This window comes from Theobroma cacao, chromosome 3, assembly GCF_000208745.1.
Source record: "Theobroma cacao cultivar B97-61/B2 chromosome 3, Criollo_cocoa_genome_V2, whole genome shotgun sequence".
NCBI classification, from domain to species: Eukaryota; Viridiplantae; Streptophyta; class Magnoliopsida; order Malvales; family Malvaceae; genus Theobroma; species Theobroma cacao.
The window spans coordinates 633,546-656,152 of record NC_030852.1 but is presented as its reverse complement, the minus strand read 5'-3'; the positions used below and the strand labels follow the sequence as shown (position 1 = coordinate 656,152).

Here is a 22,607-nt window from a genome sequence, read left to right as displayed (position 1 = left end):
CAACCAAGTTCTTTTTTGAATGACTAGTTTCCCAAAAAACCAACAGACATGAATTGATTGTCTTTGCCCAAGTAAGAACTAGAAACCTACATTGACATGAAACACAAGCCTGCAAGACAGGCGGCCCTGGTCTTCACAAAATTTATAACAGGATTAGCAATCAATCAACTGAATAAAAAAGGATGAATTACATCATAAGATTTTGTTTGCCATTATTACAACATCTTATTACAGACATCTGATCTAAGAATCTTTACTTTATCACAGCAAGCAGATCCATACTTCAGCTGTTTGAATATAAATTACTTCACAAATGATAAGAAAAATAATCTAAAAGCAACCTTTAATCAATATAGAATTACAATAAATAATACAACCAAAACCCTGCTAGACAGTTTTTTCATCCCACCTTATCACCCATTATAACCATCCCCATGCCAAGAATCAAACAGAAAACCGATAAACATCTATTCTTTTCTTCTTTATCTTTCTTTCTTTTTCTCATTTTAACGAGTCCTATAATACATCATGTTCATCTATAAATACATAAATCCATCCGTATCACACCTTAATTCCCTCACCATTTACATTAGGAGGATTGTCATCGAGAAGGGTTTCCAATGATCTGGCTTTTCTGCTCCGAACTTTTCCTGCTTCTTTTAATAATTCAGCCAACCTTTTCTTCTCATCATAAACCTCAGGATTTGCCGTCCCAAGCTTTTCCTCTCTCATCTCAACAACATACTCCAGGATTTCAATGGCATCATCCAACCTGTGTTAATAGCATATATCACAACAACAAGGTAGAAAGAGCATTAAAAATTGTACTCAGAATTCATCAGCTGCCAGAATGAAGTAGAATGGTAGTTGTTCAGTTGAATATTGTCTACATTCATATTACGTGTACTATACCTAGCATAACTTAGGGAAAGACAGCGGAATAATAACTTAACTACAATTTTTTTTTGAAAGTTAATAACTTAACTAAAAATAAAAGAAGTATTTTGCATATCTTTCCCTTTTATTTCTTTTAAAAGGAAAATGGGGGAAGTGTGGAGTGTCATGGATTTTGACAATTATGTATGTAAATGAGATTGGGAGGAAAGGAATAAAAGAACAAAAAAAGTTGCATACCTGCCAATAGCATCATAAGTGCCGGCAAGATTACTACATACCCCGAGTGTATCAGGGTGGTATGGTCCACACGCTTGCTCCAAAATGCTCTTGGCTTCTTCAAACAACTCAACAGCCTCATTTATAGAATAGCGTTGCACACAAGCCAGCCCCATTTGATTGAGAGCAATGCCAAAGAAGGCAGATTTCCTCTCTCCACATCCACGTAACTTTGAAATGGCACTTTTGAAGGAGTTGTAAGATTCGGAATAATTCCCCAACATGTAATACATTACTCCCATCTGGGCTTCAATTCCAGCAGTTGTAGTTTGCTGACCAGGAGCATCATCGTATATTTTTAAAGCCCTTTGTAGCAACTTGATTGCCTGATCAAGGTCGTTCATTGATTCATAAATAGCAGAGACATCCGTGAGGCCACTTGCAATCTCCTCTGGAGGGATCCCAGGCATGGGCTTTTCATAGATTCGGAGGGCATTCTCACAGTATGATTTTGATTCCCTTAATTTCCCTGTCCTGTTATACAAATCGGCCAACCGGACAAAGACAGACCCAATAGCTGGATGATTCTCTCCTTTGGTTGTCTTAAAAGCTGTGAGTGCTTTCTGATACGCAAAAACAGCCTCATCGTATCGAGCCAAAGATAAGTATGTGTCTCCAATGCTGCAATCAACAGAAGCCACCTCTGCCTCCTGGCCATTTGCCACCATGGCCATACTGGCTAAAACAAGATGCTCTAAAGCAGCTTCATGGTCTCCCTTTGTTTCGCATATGAGACCCATGAGCCTCCTATCTGCTGCCTCTTCAAGAGAAGCTGGTGAACCATTCTCTCTGTGAATGTCAATAGCCATTTGACATAGCCTCTGAGCTTCATCAAATTGCAGTGCCTGAACATAAGCTTCAGCCAAATACCTGCAGGTCTCACCAACCCTGGGATCTGCTTCTCCCAGAACTTGTTTCTGGACTTCAAAACCAGTGCTGTAACAAGTTATTGAGTTTTCAAGCTGTCCTAACATTGCATGAGTGTCACCCAACTGCATATGACCAGCAAATTTAGCAAGGGCATGCTCCTGGCCTTCCTCAATTAATGGAATCTCAATTGATTGCTCAAGAAGAGGAATTGCCTCACTGTACTGGCCTAAGCTGCAATATATTGCTGCTGTGACATGCAAACACATGACCAGTTCTAAACTGGGTTTTCCATTGGCGCAAAGTTCATATGCTTTTGCTGCTCGAAGTGCTAATTCAAGAGCTTTCTGGGGATTGTCTCCTGAAGAAACCAAATCCCTAGCTTGCTTGAGCAAATATGGTCCGAGATCAGGATTACCTAACCCTGACTCAGATGCATCCTCGGATCCATTTTGTAACTTTGACCCTTTTCCTTTCTTCATGGATCCTGTGCTAGGTTTCTTTAGACTCCTGTTCCGCTTGTCGATGGGAGGTTTCTCAGGCGGACTTTTTCCCTTCGGACTGGGTTTTGTCGATGCTTCAGAGTCCAATTGTGACTGAGATACTTTCTGCACATGACCTGAAGAAGTGGATTTTACACTTGCAGATTGGGTCTTGTCCAACTGCCCTGACTTTTTAGCATTAGATGAGCTTCCCCTCTTAGAAGAGGAATTACTACGAGTATCATCTTCAGGCTTATCCATATCCTCCGCTTGCATTATCTCAACTTCCCTCATCTCCCCTCCAACAAGATGGCGCAATTCTGAATCAATCCTAGATTCTTCACCATATGATCCAAAGCTCTGCCTCGAGGGCGACTGATCAGAACTCTGCATATCACACACATTCTCATAAAGCTGCTCAATGGAGGTGTCAACCTGAACCATCCCATTAATGGGGTGATCTGCACCATGAGGGCTTCGTGGACTTGGCGTACTCTTAGGGGACTTATTCGAAACTGAATTTTCCTTAATATGTGCGGAAGTCCCATTCACTTCATTCATCACTGCTTCTTCTTTAATTTCATCCATGATAAGTCCGGGCATCTTTGTGTAACCAAACTCACAAAAATTCTATCTGCACCAGAAAGTTTCAAACACAAACCAAACCTATCTAACAATTGAAACGCCAGATCCTAGCAGAAGAAAGCATAAATTTTCACAACATATCCAACTTCATACAAACTATAAAACCAAAACATAACCAGAAACAATATCAACAACCCCGTAATAACATCAAAAGTTCAACCTTTTAAGAAACTCATCATGACCTATTCCTATTGAAACCTCGCTTAATACCCAAAAGCAAATATAGTAAGAAAAGTCAATGTTCCTCAATCAGATCTTCCAGAATCAAATCCACCCCAACTACTGATTAACTCATCTAGAAATAAAGCAAACCAATCATGCAAATCAACAAAACAAACAAAACCCACAAATGATATCACAAAATATCAAGAAAATATTGCAGTTGACCTGATATAAAAAAAGGGTATAAAATGGAAAAAGTAGAGCCATGACAATACCTCAAAAAACAGCCATGGAAGATGATTAAACCAACAAGCAAGGTGATATCTTTTCTGGGTTTTACATAATAAAGACAACAGTCAGGGAAGGGAGGAAAAAAAAAAGATTTATATACACAGAGAAAAAATCTGCCTTTTGGAGGCTTGGTATAAATAAAAGCTGGAGTCTTGGGAGGGAGACAGAAGAGGGAAATCCAGGGAAAGACAAAGGGCAAAATGAGAAAATCAAGCTGTAAGACAATACTATAAAAATGTGGGGGGTCGTGGATTGCAGGGGTTAGACTGTCAGAAAGAAAAGGGGGAAGGCGACTTCTCCGCAAACCCAAAACCCGCTCGGACTGCAACTGCCAATCTGTGTCTTGTCTGTTTTTTCAGTTTTCCATGGGAACTTGCCACGTGGCAAGTTGCTAATGGTCCATGTAGTTTCCAGTTGGACGAGAATACCCTTTAGTTGAGTTGGGATTCGAAACTCGAAAGCCATTTTTGACTTTTTCATTGTATTTTTGGGTGGCATGTTAGCTTTTATATAGACAAAGTGTCACAGTCCTGAAGTTTGCTTCCCTTCTCTTACACTTGAAATCTACTTCCAGCAAACTTATGTCTTTTCCTTTTCTTTTCTTTTCTTTTTCTTAAATTATGCAAGATGATGGGTTTCACAGCTAAAATCTAAAGCACAACTCTCTTTGTTCTTTTGTTTTTGTTTTCCTTCTCATTTCCATGGCAGAAAGCAAGACATGCAGCACTGTGACACCAACTTTTAAACAGCAGATGTGATACCTTTTCTTTTTTTCAAGGATTTGCATGTAGTTCCAGTGTTTCACTCACTCAATTATGCTACCAAAGGGTACATGTACTTTTTTATGTTAACTTTGGCTCCTATGGAAGTTATATATATTTGTCGGTGGAGACAATTCAAAGAACTTTCCTAGTGAAACCCTGCATTGGAAAATTATTCATATCAACCCATATTAGTACTGTGCTTCTACTTTCTTTTCCTCAAATCCAACCATGCAACATTCAAGGTAGAAAAGCTGTTTTGCCTTTCAAATCAATCCAAAATGGTATGTATATTAATAAAAATAAAATATTTTTATTTTGATTGATTTCATTTCATATTCTGAGGATAGTGAGTGTTAGTAAAAAGTTTGAGTGATGCATTTAAAGGGCATGCAGGAGTGGGTGTGTGTGAAAATTTTAGCTCATCATCACACCAATATAGAAGGGAAAAGGATGACAAACAAAACAAGCTCTTAAATGCAAACAATCCAGGGTAGAGAACCTGTTTGTTGGTATATTTATTTCAAAATGATTGTAATTTATTAATTTTCACCCTTTTTCTTGGGCTCCATTTTCATTTCATGTGTACAGCATTTATTTATTTATTTACTAATTTTGTGAAATGCAAGTATTTGCCCAAGAAGCAATTGGCAGAGCTCATGCACTGCCTGATCCCTCTATGGTAAATGCCCATAATTGGAAAGCGATACTCTCTTGTTTTTAATGGATTTCATTGTATGATTAGTATTAGTCCTACTACTATCACAATAATGGTATTTATAAGTGATCATAATAATTTAAAATTAGCACATACTTGAATATTCGGTTCAATAGTACGTACATATTTTTTATTTAAATAATAAAACTCGAATCTCTCTCTTTTGTAAAAAGAATTATATAAATGACATTTCTCTTCTCTTTTACAAATTTATCGTTAATTAATTAAAAATATATTTACTATTTTCATTAAACTTGTAAAATCGATCTCGAAATCACAAGACACCTAAACATTTGGCTTTAGACAATAAACTTTAGGTCATTATTGCAAGTACTTTCTGACATTCCTTTGAGAATTTCAGATGCTAAAAGCCTAAAACCATGTTAAGAAAAAGAACTATATAGGTGGAAAAGTAAAAAAGGGTGCAAAACCTTTTGAATAATTATTGGGGTTGGAGAGTTAATTTACAATGCTTAAAAGATGGGAAATGATGTTTGGTACCCATTGATAATGGGAGTATGGGACTTAGTACCCCAAAAAAAATATACATATCTCAATGATCTTTCCTAGTGGGGTCTATAAAGATACTCAATTTAATTATTGGACCACCACCTAGACTTAGGGTTTGAACCCTTTTTTTTAATTATTATTTATTATTCTTTCAAATCATCTTTTGATGATTTTGGCCACCCAAAGTCTTACTTGTGAAGATAAGAAAAGGGAATGTGAAGTAGGTGTTGTGTTTTGGCAGGCCAAAGAATGATAGAGCACCAATGTTTCTAGATTAGCTGAAATCATAGTCAACAATTGAATAATCAAAACAGAGACCTTTCAACTCTCATCCAACTTACAAATTAATCAAAACTTGGCACTTTGGGTTTAAGCACTTAGTTTTAATTGATATATAAAAAAAAAAATTTGAGTGAAAATCATTAATAAAGGAGAGGAAAGGTTATGAATGAATAATAATAATACTATGTTAGGAGTTAAGGATGAGAACGGATATTTTGTAATCGAGTACCCTACGATATTTGTCTCCACTCAAATATTTATGTTTTGATAATATAGATCGATGAGGCTTGAGTTCAGATATAATTTTTAGATGTGTCAATTAGTCTTACTTGATCTGACTTATTAATGCTTCTACTAGTACATATTACAGTTAAAATAAAATTTATATTTGATGCATTGATTGTATATAGTTTTTGCATATTGTCACTTCATTAATAAGGTAAAATTAAAAATCTTTAAACACTTAAACTTAAATATTAAAAAAAATTAATAATTAATAAAATTAAAAACAAAATTTTTTTTTCTATCAAATTCCCTCACACCTTTTTTATTGATTTCCTTTTTTCATCTCTCCCTACCTTTATTACTGCTTCTCCTCTTGTTACTCCTCAATAAGGAAATAATTCTTTTGTTGGAACCAAATGATTACTTTTCTTGTTTAATTAATTATTAAAAAATTTGACAGCTGTGGGATTTGAACCCACGCCCTTTCGGACCAGAGCCTAAATCTGGCGCCTTAGACCACTCGGCCAAACTGTCTTTATCTGCAAATGGCATATTAAGACAATAACTCTTGTTACTACTGTGAAAGTAAATAATATTTGGTTGCATGAAAATTGCCTTTCTGATTGAAAACCTTCATATTTGACACACACAAATTTCGACGAGAAGAATAGAGAAGGAATATGCAGGAAACAAGCATAAAACGTACCAATCAAAAGGAACTACTTCAGTTCCAATATATATATAAGTTCGATTGAACATCTGAAGCCCTACCTACACAAGTAATGGAATATGGTACACTTAGCATCACACATCATTTACCAAGAGTTCCTAAGCTTTAAAAGAAGCATATCAATAGTGCCCGGCAATGCATTTCGGTAGGCATCTCAAAATAGCATGATCGGGAGAAGGTTTATAAGTTGAGAAAAATTCCGGATCCTCTTCAAGGGACTCTGCATAGTGTTCCAAAATTGAAACTATCTCATCAAAGTGTGGTCGTTTCTGTGGATTGCTTGACCAGCATCGGTTGATGAGATGACTAAATGCAAGAGGGCAAGTGGAGGGCAGCGGTGGTCTTGCATTCTGCATAAAAAACCCAGAAGATATAAGATGAAGAAAATCATTTTACACTATTATGTAAAACTTCATCAGGAGAAGAGCACCAGTCGTCCAACACTTGAACTCATGCCCCTCTGGAAATTCAGGAATGAGTGATATTTGAACTCAGACTATACACATTATGCTGAAAATGAAGTAATAGCAGATCAAGATAATTATTCGTAGAAGTTTATGCAGCTACTACTATGCTGATGCTGACAGGTTCTGCATTTTATCCTATGAGAAGCAGGATAGGAGCTCAAGAGAAGATTCTATGCACAATTCTTAAAGCACTCTAAACCCACACTATAACTATATGGCAAGACAACTATACGTGGAAACTAGAAAACTGCACTTCAGTGTTATGTCACCTGTCACATGTAACATACTGCAACATAGAATCACGGGTTACAGAGCAACCTTCCACTTATATTTATTCCCTATTATTTATGGTGCATAATTCATGCATCTTTATTGGGCTTCCATATTTAGAGAATTATATTAATTTAGGTTGAAAGTTTTCACTGTGTAAGACATTACAGTACAAATTAATCACGATTGGAAAGAAAATCACTGCTTAAATTAAAAAATCACTTTATTCAGACTGCATAACACTCAAAAAATGTAATCACATGATGGAGTAAATTAAGTGTCATCATAATATCCGAGGTCTCAAAGAAGGATAAGACTGAAATATCTTCTGAAGTGTTTGTACAACTTTTATTTTGCCCCATACTTTTCTCTGTTTCTAGAAATACCAACGAAGGGAAAGTGAGAACATATAGAAAGGGACAAAAGAGTGGAGGGAAAAGAGCAATGCAAACAATGAGACAATATGATAGGGTGATACTAACTGATCACTGAGCTAATGAACTGCAGTTTGTTTCTGTGGAATGTCATGCACTCACAATGCATTGGAAAAGATATATCACAGATAGATAATAGAGACTTGCAAAATTGGCATATAATATCCATGCATGGAATGCAGTCAATGCACCACTTACGGAAGACAAAATGGCAAAATGAAACTGAGCACAATACATCCACCCAGTAAGCCATTTCTTAAATTAAGCACATTACCCTATCCTATATTCAGCACCTCAGCAAGGTTGCATCATTGCCATACTATCGGTGGATTACTACACTGCCCATTTTCCATTGTGAGTCCATCTCAATTCTCACATGCTAACGTCAGAAACTAAACTACTAACATTCTGCCCATCCTTACCAACAAAAAAGCATAAAGGGCCCTCCTTTCACATTGTTTAAATAGATTCTACTGAAATACTCATTTACACCATGCCCGCTGTCTCAATAGTTGAAAAAGCCACAAGAAATTGCTGGTTATTGGTGTTTAAGATGTTACGGTTAACAAGGAAAAAACAGTGATGTAAAATAAATCTGTGGTTGGAACAGGTTTTTTTTTTTTTTGACATTTTGATGAATAAGTGAGATTGTGCTCCACTTACAGTTTCACACTGAAGAGGAGCATGTCAGCAATCAGGATAAAGAAAGATTTGTCTCTCATACTCAATTCAACGCCAATTTGAGAATTGATATTAGATGGTGCGTCACTGCCTTCCATATTCTTTCTTGATGATCCGTGCTACCATCACCTAATTATAGGTCTATAGATCAAGGATTAATTCATGCATAATATGGGAAAAAATGTTCACATGTGGTACGGGATATGTCAGGCCAAAGCATATAAAACAAGGGGTACACTTACCACAAACTATTTCCAAATTCTTTAATTAAAGTCATATCCTCTATCTAGTTGCATGAATTCTTTGTAAACTTAAAAGGTGTTCCAGGCCTACTTATATTCATGGTACTTCATCCAAATTCAATCATATTTTAGCATCTAATCTTTCTCAACTTCTCTTGCCTTGCCATCATGCCATGTTGTAATCATCATAACACTCATTATTTCATATCCCCATTTCTTATTTGTTATACCTAACTCCCTAACAATGGGTTCCACAAAGTTAGGTTCTTCTATGGCTTTATCATAATATTTTTCAGTTAGTTATGTCTCACACTACATCTGCATCCTATATTTTACTACTCCATCTTAGCTTAAAAGGAAGAAACTATCTTCAAGTCTTCACTCGCCCAACCACTTATCAATGAAAACATACCAGTGAGTCCATTCAGTAACCAGTATACGAAAGCAGACAATATTCAGGCATTTACATTTTTCATGGTATCATCTAGCTTGGAAAGGTAATAGTTTTCGAAGACAAAAACTTCATCAAATAAAAAATTCCCCTAAAGCATATTTCAGCAAAAAATTAGCATATTAAAACTTCCATTATGATAAATTAGAAGGAAGATGGGGTGGAATCTGATAATACTAATCAGTTACTGAGAATGGCCCCCCAACTGTCATCTTCATATGTGAGTTAGATAACTCCTCAACATAAATTATATTAGGTTATCACCGTCCAGCTTCCTATTTCCAATATAATTGACAAATCCGAATTAATCCATGACCTTAAGAAAGAAAAAAAAAAAGATTGCAAGAAACAAAAAGCAAAAATATGGCTAGCCAGGGGTCAAAGGAGAGAATCTTAATAACATGGAAGCTTCATACCAAGAATGAGTCAGGTGCTTTACCTTTTGGCAGACTGCAAATGCAGCCTGTTCTGGAGTCATGTTGTCAAATGGTGTCAGAGCAGTTAAAAGCTCCCAGAGGACTATGCCAAAACTATAGACATCAACTTTCTTCGTATGATGTTTCTCTTTAATCATTTCAGGTGCCATCCAACGATATGTACCTGTAAATCCCTTTGCACTACCACACTGAGATTCTAAGCATGAAATACCGAAATCTGCCACCTTCACACACATATCTTCTCCAAGGAGTAAATTTTCTGATTTGAGATCCCTGTGGAGTATTCCTTCTGAATGAAGGTACTGCATCCCACGTGCAATGTCAAGAGCTAATTTGAGAACTAAATTGAGTGGGACTGAATATGGCTCCTGCTGATGCAGGTACTTTCTTAGTGAACCACCAGCAAGATACTCGGTGATTATACAGAACACAGGAGGTTTCTTACAAGCTGCAACGAACTGATTGGAGGATAAAGTAACAACAATTAGTTAATTAGAAGGGAATGGAAGCCACAAGCATTTATATATTAAGACCAGAAGTTGCTTGTCATGCACAAAAAGTTCAGGCTATAAGACTGCAATTTATATAGATGATTGCTAGCAATGCTGATAGGCAGTAAGAGGCATGAGTCTGTAGGTTTAATTGATTCAGGCCTTCTCTTCATTCTTTTTCTGTTTCAAATATATTTCATGATTACCAAGGGGAAAAATGAGGGGGTGGGGGGAATCAGTTGCTTGACATGCAAGTGTATCTTCAACAAATGTAACTTATGTTAACTTCTTCAACAATTAAAGGTTAACACAAGAAGTCAAAGATACAAAGTTTCACATCTAAAAATTCCCTGAGAGAGCATCAGTAAGCCAGACTATGATAAATGACACTTAATGATAACAACCAAATGCTAGGACAGGAATCTGCAGTTGAACTTACCAATCTCTAAAACATAGATGGAAGGGGGACAGAATTAATAGCTAGATCATAATACATGCCTGCAACTCAAGAGATAAACTTAAATATGCAGCCATAGAAGCACATTTGTGGTCCATTCACAGCCTCCACTCATCCACCACCCCCAAAGAAAAGGGAAGAAACTCCTAACCTCAATAATCATAGAGGCAGACCTATACAGAAGTTCAAAGTGAGACAAATATCTAGGGAACTGATTTGCCCACTCAAAAACAATCAATTTAAGATAACAAACAGACACTTCTGGGCATCAGAGTCTTGTTATTCTTTCCCATCTGGCACCATCTCACTAGTGAGAATTAATTTTCCTATCTTATGGCCGCATCTAGTTCTGATGCCAGACTTTGTACATCAGAACCAGAAGGGAATCCACATTCTTACAGTAAGTCAATTCAATGACACAGACAGGAGTTGTAACCCCTTCTTATCAAGAGGAGTGAAAGAGTAAGAGTAATAAATATTGCACATGGGTAATATGTCATGGATAGGTATGATAACAAGGCTCAATAAATGCCAACAGAAGTAGTTCAACAGTCTTCATGATCCCTTCCCCCCGAAAAGAAAGAAGGAACAAAAATCCAAATCTAACCAAACAATAAAGTGGCTAAATGGTAAGGAGAAAAGAAAAGAGTCACAAATTTGAAAGAAAGTGAGGCTACTTCAGCTGTATCGCTCAATATTGGTGTTGACTCATTTCAAAAGGCTAAGACCTTTACGCCCTTTTAAGTTGGAATCTTTTAAAGGGAAAATAAGCACATTCTTCCTTTACAAGGAAAAGAAGTGTGATTCCCCCAATTATTTTAAGCAAATTCTCATTCCTGCAAAGTTGCTTTCCTACCAGATATGTCATGATCCATTAATTTTCAGCAATCTTTTTCACTAAACTCTTTCCTGATAAAGTTATGAATGTGATCACAATAAAATCACAAAATCAAAACGCATAGCACTATGTTTCTTTATGTCATCCACATCACATTCTCCCCCCACCCCATCCTTCCTCTCCCGCCCCCCCCCCCCCCCCCCCCTCCACACAGTGTACGCACACAACCCACACAGAAAATACATTATTCAACATAAATGGAAAACCATGATCCTTTTCAACCGAAACATAATGCAGGCAAGAAAATATCAATTAAACAGATAGAACTTACAGTAATAATATTGGGATGCCTCAAATGAAAAAGCAAAGCCACCTCAGAAATGAACTGCTTCTCAAGAAAGTTAGCCAAATTCGCATCCTCCTCAGGCTGGCTTATAAGTTTAATTGCTACATCTCTTTGCTTATATATCCCTCTGTAAATCCTACTATGTCTCCCTGAAGCAAACTTGTTGCCAATAAACAACTGTGACATATCAGCACTCCATTCTTCTTCTCCTTCCCCCTTTATCTCAGCACCAGAGGAAACCAAATACTTGGACCAAGAAATTGCTCTTTTGTATTCTCCAAGTGAAAGCCTCCTCTCTGACCTAACATTGTTGGAGATTTGCTTAAACCAGTATAGATTCTTCATGGGTTTGCACTAAATCTCAAACAAAATCATCAAATCAACCCAATGTAGAACCTGAAAAGAAGCACTATCCAAATTTTGTGGCAAAACAAAAGAGGCTTAATTTTAATGAGAGCCAAATATTTGAAATTTTGAACTTGGAAATTTAATGAAGGTTTCTCATATAGCTACATTTCGGAAATACGCAAAATTTGTATGTGTTATAAGAATGCATATACACTCATATCTATACAATTCAAGCTACAAATTTCATAGTTTGATTGAATCCCTGTATTTTGGTTTTGAAAGAGAAAAACTTGACCAAAACAAACAAAGCAAAAAGTTCTGTTTTTGCAGCTGAAGCCTTTGTCCTCTCTTTGTTTTCCCTGAAAATAAAAAGCAACCCCTTTTTTTCTCTTGCAAAATCCCAAAGCTTTAGCTCAAGAATCAAACGAAAATGACAAGGAAAGACGGCAGAATCCACTAGCTGGAACTTCCCTCTTGTTCTATAAAGAAAAAATTAAAAAAAAAAAAGGAAAGCCAAACCAATAGTTGTGATTGGTTTGTTGATTATAGCTGAGGTTAAAGCTAATGTAAAAACGGTAGCTTGCTATAGAGAAAACTGAAGAGACCCTGAGAACTATTTCGGGTTGAAAGCTTTTTCTGGGCTTGAAAGCTTCAAAAAGCTAATAAGAGAGAAAGAAAGAGTCGGTTGGGTTGTTGTTGCTGTTGGTGTGCAGTGAAAGCATATGCAGAGAGCTCAGCTGGCGGTTTTCTTTTCTTTTTCTTTTCTCTTTCTCAAAGCAATCCCCCCAAAATCACTAAAAGCTGGAAAAACTAAAAAGAAAAATACTGTTACTACTGCTAGTAAAATAAAAGAAGAAAATCTCCCTCTCTTTCTTTTTTTATTATTTATTACTTTTTTCTCTTTGTGAAGAGAGAGGCTATGGCTATGCCGCTGCTTAGTGCTTACTGGTCGAAGTCTTGAAGACCCTTTGAACTTCAATAACGTGCGAAGATCCACTTATGAGGAGACAATCTGGGGTCTTCCTGATTATGACTTATGCCCATTCCCTTTTTCTCCTTTGCCCCCTGTTTCTGTACCTATTGTCTTACACTGCCATTTCTTCCGGTTTCTCCCCGTCTGCCTCTCTTGATCTCAATGTCCCATTCTGCCCCTTCCCCATCATCCCAATCCCAAAGCTTATGCAAAAACGGAGTATTCACGAGTCAATTTATACTAACTATTATATTTCAATCTTTTTAACTAGAGAACCTCAATTGTGGCTATTAATATATTATCTCTTTAATAGCAACAAAACTACGTAGAGTAATGAAAGTAATCTATGTCGATAAAATTACATTCGAATATTTAATTTATTATTAGTACCTGATCTTTAGTTTATAAAACAAGATTAATTTTTTTTTTTAAATTCAAAAAAAAAAAACCCTATGTTGATAAAGTTATATTCCAGTGTGAAGTAATGAAAATAATTTCAGAATGTAAATCTTATATTTGAAATGTTTAAAACGTTTGACTTAATGACTTAAAAATAATCGAAAAATTTTACTCATTATAACTCTCTAAATTACACAAATTCCTTCATTTTTTTTCTCTATTTTAATACACGTGCTGCACTTTTAAGGAAAATATCATCAAATTCATCATAATCACCGATATCCTAAACATTTATTAAAACAAAAGCTTTAATATCTCATGTGTGAGCATACTTTCATTAGTTGCATCGATTATATCTATGATTTAAAGCTTACTCTTCGTTCCTTCCTACTCTTTCTCTCCCATTGCTTGTTCTACCACCTGTTCGGCATTCCGTACTTTAAAACAAACTTATTTATGACATTACCTTAAAGGATGTAACCGTAACTTACGCACCTTAACAAGGGTAATTTGGTCAAGTGGACTTCAAATATGGAAACATTAAAGGAGGATCAGTAGCGTCACTTCGGACACCAAAGGGGCAAAAGCCATGCTGGGGGCGACGACGTTACCACAGAAAATTAAAAAAAAAAAAAAAAAAACCCTGAGCAAAAAGAAAAAAAAAATTAAAAGAAAATATTTCTGCCCTTTGGTTTTTTCTGTTTTTATCGGGAAGAGAGCAAATGGTAAGTGGGGCCCACTCGCACAGGTGGTGATCCGTGGGTGTGTCGGACATTGGCCGTATTGGTATGGTCCTCTTCCGTATACGGTCCTCCCTTTTTCTTCTTACTGAATAAATATTTATTTTATTTTTTTCTTAATTTTTGTGCCTTCCTCTTCTCTCTTTTGTTTTTAGGAATCATTTGTTTGAAGGCCCACCCGCTGTTGGAAAACGCGTGGGTCACGCTCCTCCAGGACTTTGGGGAGAGGCTAGCTGGGTTGGGGTTGGCATACCTGCTGCTCAGCCTCCGCCTCAGCCGGCAAGGTTGGGACAGTCTTCCTATTGCTGCTGCTCCTTTGCTGGATCTAACCTGTTAAGTGTTCATGTCCACTTCCTTTTTCTTTCCCTTTTTAGACCTTAAAGGCCTCTTAGTCCTTGAGCCTTAACATTTATAATACTCGATTTAATCCGAAGTGTTGAATCCGTTCTCCAAAAATAACTCGAACTTTTAATACTCGATTACTTAATTTAATCGTAAACATTAAATCTGTACTCAAAAAATAAAATAAAATCTTTTTTTTCCTAAATTAAAAAAAATCGAGATCGTATAAATTACAATACCTAATCTCGTAGTTATAGTGTTTGTTTCGAACACTTCAAATGAAAAAAAATAATTATTTAAAGTAATATGTTTCGGATTTGTTTTTGTTAAAATATGCACAATTTTTTTCATTTAATTTACATTTATAACTATATGTAAGTACTTTATATTTTAGTAATTATACATTCACTTATAAATTATCAATGAATTCTAATAATTTGACAACGGACAAAGTATTCGTTAATTTTAAAATATCTAAACCCTAAACCCGAACTCAATTATTGAAAAAAATGAGAAAAATGAAGATCCAAGGAAAAGTATATTTTGAGAAAAAGGTCAAGATTGAATTATTAGTAAATTACAAAAAGTGATGATGATGATTAATGAGGGATGATTGTTGTAAAGAGTACAAAGTGTACGGCGGTACCACATGCATGCCAATTTCAACATAGGGTCAACGTCCCTTGGAAGGATGGGAAATTGGGATTGGGATCTAATAATTTTAACTCACCATAATTAATTAAATAAATAATCACTAATTTATTTGTTATATAAAGCCAAACATATCCACACACTTGCACATGCATTCTTCTTCTACACATGCCACCTCCATGTCACATCTATTTCCCTTTTTTTCTTCTTTCTTTTTGCAATATTTAATCTTAATGTTTTATTTTTTTATTTTTTATTTATTAAAAAAATTCAAATATAATTTTTCAAATAAATGAATATGTTAAAGGTGCATGTGTTATTTACAACGAAATTTCATTTAAGTAATTATATACATGAAATTATAGGGAGAACATATACCGATCCCAACATTATGAAAATCTCAAATTCGAATCCAATAAAAGAGTAAGGAGATTGATGAAAGATGTTTCGTCTCTGTACAATTCAAATTCAAAAGAATTTTATATATACTTGTAAAAAAGAAGAAGAAGTTAGATATGAATATGATAATAGTCATGGTAGGTGCCTAAAAATAAAAATAAAAATTTTAATTTTAGTTTTTTAAATATATTCTTTTTGAATCTAAATGTTACATTAAACACTTCTCCTTGTTGGGGAAAAAAAAGGAAATATAATAAAATTAAAATTAAAAAAAAAATCTAAGATGGAATCTTATTTTTGAGGTACATAGATACAAAAAATCACTAATCAAATTCTATAAACATCTTTAATTTGATTAAGGGAAAGTGATTAGATGTTCATAGCTTTACTTTATTTGATGGATTGGGGTGGGTTAAATCAAATCAAGTCCACTTAAAAAATTTTGATTTTCTTCTTTGGGTGCCATAGGTGACAAGTCATTATCATATAAAAATCATCAATTAATTCTGTCACAAAATATTTTTATGCAAATCTTATTGATTCTAATCTTCCATAAATTTTAGAAACATGCACATGCAAATGGGTTCGTTTTGAACTGGACGAAAGACCAATAATTTAATTTAAATTATAGTACAAATTATGCCCTAATCCGTACTTAATCACGGTAGTTGGTAGGTAATTAAAAAGCTTAATTTAAAATAATGATCCTGACAGCAGCCTTTAGGTGTAAGGTTTGACACACCCATTATTAATTTTATAGCATGATCATGGTAAACCTAATTGTTAGGTATGATGTATAATCAAAAGAAAAAAAAAGTATATTTATATGCTTTATATGGTCTTTTCTATTTCAATATTTTGGATTTGGAATACCTTATTATATGTAATTTTGTTATTGAAAATAAAAGAATGAAACATTACCAAAGAGTTGAAGCAATCATGGATTTGTGATTATGATATCTTTGGAATCTTAGGTTCAAGATTTAAGGTTGCAAACATTGAGATCATATCTTAAGAAATACCAAAATTTGGAAGGGAAAAAAAAATAAATTGAGGGTTTCTTTCTTCTTCAATGTTTGAGAGAAATAAGTTATTTTAATTTGTAAATTATGATGTAGATGTTAAAAATTATTTCTCTTGCTTAATGATAGGAAGATAGATAATCAATAAAGCTTGACATGATAATGAAATATCAAATTCCGAAAGGGAAAAGGAAAATTAATTGAAGTTTTTTTTTTATCATGAAATATTCGAGATGAATAAATTACTTAAATTTTTAAATCATGATGTAGATGTTAGTAATTATTTCTCTCATTCAATAATGGCGACATAGATTATTAATAAAACTTGACGTGATATCTTATGAATTATCAAATCTTAAAAAGAAAGAAGATAACAAATTGAGGGTTTTTTGTTCATGAACAGTTAGAGACAAATGAGTTACTTTAATTTATAAATTACGACCCTCGCTTAGATTATTAATAAAACTCGAATCCAATATCACTTAACTCCTAATAAATCTATGATTAAGGGAGTTGATTGAGGATAGAAACTTATAGGATGAAAGAGTGTGACAGAATATTTGTCATGTAGCTGAGACTTGTGAATTGCATGAACATGGGTGATGGAGGAAACCACGTGAACCCTCTTACAATCCTTTTGTGTGATTGCATAATAAAGAGAGAGAAAAAAAAATAATTCTTGGGATCTTTTTCCAAGTGAACATGACTTGCAATCTACTTTGCTTGGTATCTGTACACGTGGCATATCAGGGTGTCTCTTTCTTACAACAATCAATTTATTTATTTTTCTGCCTTATGATGATTGATGATGTTAGCAGTCTTTGGATTTCCATTATATATATATAGGACTTTCATAATTTGTAGGGTTCGTATACCTCTTTACCAACTAGGTTTTCTAATTTCATTCCTTTCTTTCACCTTTTCTTTTGGTTGGAACTAGGAGGGGGAAATAAGAAAAGCCAAAACTCAATTTCACTCGGTGTCAGAAAAACAATTCGATTAATTAAGTTTAAGAATGTATTATTAGTAGTAGGCACGAGTCGATCAATACTCATTATGAAATGAATCAACCGATTCAATCCAAAATCTAATTATGAACTTTTTAATAGCAGTAATTTAATTACAGGCTATTAGAATTAGAATTATCGCGACTGTTGACACTGGACTTGATGTACGGAGTTAACAAAGTTTCCTTATCTTCAAAAGAAGTAGTAGGAGCCAACAAAGGGCTAGGGAGTTTAAATTTACTCGAATTGGCTTAAACAGCATTGCAATTTGGCAAGTTTTAACTTTGTGAATATCCTAAGATAAAGCTTTCATTTAGGTGAGGATAAGCATTAAGCATCAATCAATGCTTTCCAAAGACAGATGGCATGTGGAATTGCCTGTGAAATGCACCCCACCATGCACCCAACAACAGGAACACAAGGCCAGCAAGGAACATCACGGTTGTTGGATTAGGACATGAAAGGCTCTTAAATCACCATTTCCTTTGGTTTTAATTAAAATTCCAATGTGAGACAACACCATGAGATTACTAATAAATAATAATAATGTAAAGAAGGATAGTATTGCATTAAAAGCATCTGGCCAGTGTAAGCCTTAATTAATCCACTAATTAACAATTGTGGGCCTTCTTTTTTGTCTTGGTGAAAAATGGATGGATCTAACCAAACCCATTTACCCAATGACCTCAAAGCTTTAATTGTACAATTAAAATCTTGTATTCAAAATTATGAATTGTATAAAATTGAATGAGATATAGACATATACAAGAAATTCTTAATAATATAAGAAAAAAATTATGAATAAAATATATATACACGAGGGATTCTCAATAATTTTAGAGAGAACCAAAGTAATATTATGGCAATGGTAGTCCTTGAGGGTGAAAACCTTAGTATTTTCCTTGCTATTCTATGTGTAATTTGGGTAGATGATGATGATATTGTGATTGAAATTCAAGGTACCAGTTCCACAAAGCTTGGTTATGGCGATTATGGAGTCTACAGACATTTTGTGTGTGTGGAAAGGCTAAGAAAGAGTAAGACCCCGATCCAGCTCTTGCAGCATTCTGAATTTCTGTCGACAGATGCATGGCCCACTTCTTTCTTGGAACAAGCATGAACTGGACCTATTTACTTAGCTCATAAAGAATTTGCTTGGGTACTTGGCCCGTTCAGCTTTGATCACAACATCATGAGAAATCAAGATTAAAGATGACAATGGATAAGTTACTTATTTTTTAAACATTCGTACTCGAATTACTTGTTAAGGTGTCAAACTAATATTTGAAAGCACTCGAGTATTTAACTTATTGGTTAGTGCATTATCTCCCTGCCTAAAGAGTAAAGTTCGAATTCCCCCTCCCCCAATTATAAAAAAAAAAAAACTAATATTTGCAAGTTGTTACTTGAACCGTACTCAAATTAGATAAGTAATATCCCTTAAGTACTTAAACCCGATTTTTCAAGTCTCTTTAATTCATAATTTTAAAAGTTAATCGTCCAAGTTTGGTTCCTCTCATAAGCATATATAAATTTTACTAATTTACAATTCTTGGTTGAATTAAACACCATAATTGGATTCGAGAGAATGATACTTATAATCTACTCAAACCCAATACGGATAGCAAACTCCTTACTTGAACCTAACATAAGATCCCCAAACCCTATATAATCGAGTCGGATAATTTAAGGTTCTCACCCTAACCAAGATAGTAGTGAGGAAAAAGTAATGAATATTTTTATTCTATCTTTTTACCTAAAATGTAGTACCTCCTCATTTCACTCTTTCCATCAACATATTTTTCTTTTCTATACATGATTAATGTTAAAGAATTAGGAAAGCACTGAGGTCAGCTATTCAACCACCAGAAAAGTGCAATTCCAGTTAGCTGAGATTATTGTTTCCTTTTGTTTGGATTCAGGAATCCCCAGGAAAGGTGAAAAAGAACCAAAAAAAAAAAAAAAAAAAGAATAACCAACCAAACTGATAGGGATGTGCAAAATTGCATCAGACTGAATATATCGATCAAACTGAACTGAATTGAATCGATTAGATGTTCGGTCTCAATTTCCCTAACACAAATCAGTTATTTTACATAAACCCTAAGCCATGTCAATGCAACATCCTGCTGACAAGAACAGTAAGCAGATTGCACTGATAAAGAGTTGGAAGTGCAGGGTGAAGAATCCAAATGCTATGTAGACAAGGACAGTCAAGTACAATAAAATGGTATATTCCATAAACTCTGAACGTTTACATTGTCATCTTTTGAAGGGTTAAAAAATTGTATGGAAAAACATGCTATAATATGTTCTTCTCTGTACAATAATAAAAATAGAATTTGCATCTGAAGTTGTACAATAAGAAAAACATGCTATAATCCCACAATCATGTGATTTTAATACCACCTCTAGCTGCAACTGCCTCTGAGAGATCATGGAGACTCATGGGTACAGAGTTCGTAACCAGATATGAGCGAGCTAAATGCAAAGGCAATAAAGGCTAGGAAGGCCATTGCAACTGAGGCACTAGCCATCTCAGTGAACCCGTCCTTGCCCCAATTAGATTGCCAATCATCAACCCGGGTGGCTGCAGCAGACGATGCAGAAATCAAAAGATAGGCTAGCATCTGCAAGATAAACCAAAGAAGCAAGCAATTCCTTTCAGCACATTCCTTGGCATTTGCACACATTGATTTAATGCTTTCACTTGAACCTAATTATCTCAAACCACCCACATCTTATACAACTAAATCTATGCATATAACTTATACCACTAGATAACGTGCAGGTATTTTACTTGAAAATCAGAAACAAAGGCAGGCGGAACGAACTCAATCTATCACAAATGAGGGAAATCTAGTCAATAGAGATGAAGGGAATGGTTGATAGACTGATACGCCAACACCATGGAGCCATATCAGGCCAAGCCTGAAGGCACTGATATAGACAAAACAATGCAAAGGCTATGCCAAAAACAGAGATTCAATCGTCACCAATCTCTCGAAAAGACTAATTGTGGTTCAAATACAAACAGTAAATTATACTAATTAAAACAACTGTGATAAAGTTATTCACGGAAAAAAGAAATCACAGGATGTCATGTAAAGAAAGTTGAAACCACTAGGGACGAAAGAGTTTACTCTGATATATATAATACCTCCAATTCCAAATGCCAGAGGGGGATAACAACTAACAATCAAAGCTAAGTTGGGTAATTTGCAATTAGAGTTAAAATGCACAAACTTGCCTGTAAAATGCATTAATCAATCATCAATTAGAGTTTACTCTGATATATATAATACCTCCAATTCCAAATGCCAGAGGGGGATAACAACTAACAATCAAAGCTAAGTTGGGTAATTTGCAATTAGAGTTAAAATGCAAAAACTTGCCTGATCCATGGAGAAACTGAGAGGCTGACGGAGGTAATGGTGGAATACATGTGCTTCTGTGATGAGATAGTAAGCTAAATCAAAAGCTTGAAACCCCGCATATACAAATCCAATCACAGTTACTGATAAACAATACCTGCCAAATACCAACATATGATGAAGAAAGAGGTTAAGGTAATTCATCAAATCGAAATGAAAACGACAACGTTGTGGCCTTGTGGTTTATGCAATAAATGACGAATTAAATGATGAAAAAGGGAAACCTGTATTCTTTATAGCGATCGAAAGAGTCACCGCTCCAGCCTTGGGTTTTATCAGCAGCCATGACAGAGAAAGAAATCAAGCACAGAACGACTTCGCTTAATCGAAACGCGAAAGCAGCCATCTCCACCGTCTGCCTCACCTTCGATCTCCTCAGCACCTGCGCTACAGCCCTCGCTCCTCCTCCACCACCCGCCTTCGTCCTCGTCGACACCCCCGGTGCCTCCTCCTTTATCGCGCGATTCACTGTAAAATGCGACGACTGCTGCGGCGGAGTCGTCGGACGCGGCGGCGGCGAAGGAAAAGGAGAATAATTGGCGTTTAACTGGGTGGACTTATCGACGACGACGACGAGTGCCTTGGAGTTGTCGACTGGGGGTTTTCCGGGGGAGGCAGCCGGGGAAGCATAGGGAGGAGAGGGGTTGTCTGGCTCGGGAGGGTCGGGGTCGCCCTGGTCGGATCGGAGAGGGGAGTGAAATCGGAGAGGTGAGTGGGGTGAGTCGAGGTGATTGAGTGACTCGGAGTTCGAAGAAGAGGATCGTTTCATGATGTCGTTGAGATTTTGATTTCTTTTCATCGGGGCTTCGGTTCCCATTGCTTTCTCGGAATTTAATGACTGAATAAAAACAAAAAAAAATTAAAATTAAAATTAAAAAGTTCAGTGTTTGGGAAGCGAGAAAATAAAGTGAGATAAAAAGAGAAAGTTGAAGGAGAAGGGACTTCAATTAACTGGTCCACTTCGAGCTTTCGCTGTCGTAGAGACAGGAACCACGCGGCATTTGCCTACAAAACAGGTGCATCAATCTATAAGGAAGTCCATGACGTTTCCAATCAAAAACCGCCACGTTTCCTCATTCATTGACTATATGACGTGGCCACATTCTATTTGTTGACTATGTGGACACTTAGATTTGGACTCTTGTATGGAAACCGCATGGAAGACTCTGCAAGATTCTACGTGACACAAATGCAAAAATTTCCAATATATTATCCTCCAAAAAAAAAAAGGTAAAATCCTCTATGCCCCCTAATCTTTTATTTTATTCTAATTAGATCCTTAAACTTTTAAAATAATTATATTTTTATCCTTTTACATGCCACATAATTTAC

At 35.5% G+C, this 22,607-nt stretch overlaps 3 protein-coding genes and 1 non-coding gene across 6 annotated transcripts; all 4 read right to left on the bottom strand.

Annotated features, from left to right (window-relative positions):
• On the bottom strand, positions 170 to 3,920 carry LOC18603895. 2 transcript variants are annotated; one of them, XM_007036138.2, is made up of 3 exons: positions 3,605 to 3,920; positions 1,135 to 3,214; positions 170 to 772 (listed from the first exon to the last, which is right to left on the bottom strand). In XM_007036138.2, exons 2-3 carry the CDS (start codon positions 3,123 to 3,125, stop codon positions 562 to 564), a joined length of 2,202 nt encoding a protein of 733 aa, XP_007036200.2. In that variant the 5' UTR covers positions 3,126 to 3,214; positions 3,605 to 3,920; the 3' UTR covers positions 170 to 561. The 2 variants fall into 2 exon arrangements, with proteins under 2 accessions (XP_007036200.2, XP_007036201.2); XM_007036139.2 differs by having other exon boundaries at positions 1,135 to 3,156.
• TRNAL-UAG lies at positions 6,571 to 6,650 on the bottom strand. Its single transcript has one exon. It is a non-coding gene; the product is annotated as a tRNA-Leu (tRNA).
• LOC18603894 (serine/threonine-protein kinase HT1) lies at positions 6,813 to 13,467 on the bottom strand. 2 transcript variants are annotated; one of them, XM_007036137.2, is made up of 4 exons: positions 13,255 to 13,467; positions 11,946 to 12,314; positions 9,831 to 10,286; positions 6,813 to 7,196 (listed from the first exon to the last, which is right to left on the bottom strand). In XM_007036137.2, the coding sequence occupies exons 2-4, from the start codon at positions 12,303 to 12,305 to the stop codon at positions 6,966 to 6,968; spliced, it is 1,047 nt and encodes a 348-aa protein (XP_007036199.2). In that variant the 5' UTR covers positions 12,306 to 12,314; positions 13,255 to 13,467; the 3' UTR covers positions 6,813 to 6,965. The 2 variants fall into 2 exon arrangements, with proteins under 2 accessions (XP_007036199.2, XP_017973833.1); XM_018118344.1 differs by lacking the exon at positions 13,255 to 13,467 and having other exon boundaries at positions 11,946 to 13,124.
• LOC18603892 (CASP-like protein 4A2) lies at positions 20,055 to 22,171 on the bottom strand. The gene is made up of 3 exons (XM_018118581.1): positions 21,500 to 22,171; positions 21,237 to 21,372; positions 20,055 to 20,471 (listed from the first exon to the last, which is right to left on the bottom strand). The coding sequence occupies exons 1-3, from the start codon at positions 22,090 to 22,092 to the stop codon at positions 20,277 to 20,279; spliced, it is 924 nt and encodes a 307-aa protein (XP_017974070.1). The 5' UTR covers positions 22,093 to 22,171; the 3' UTR covers positions 20,055 to 20,276.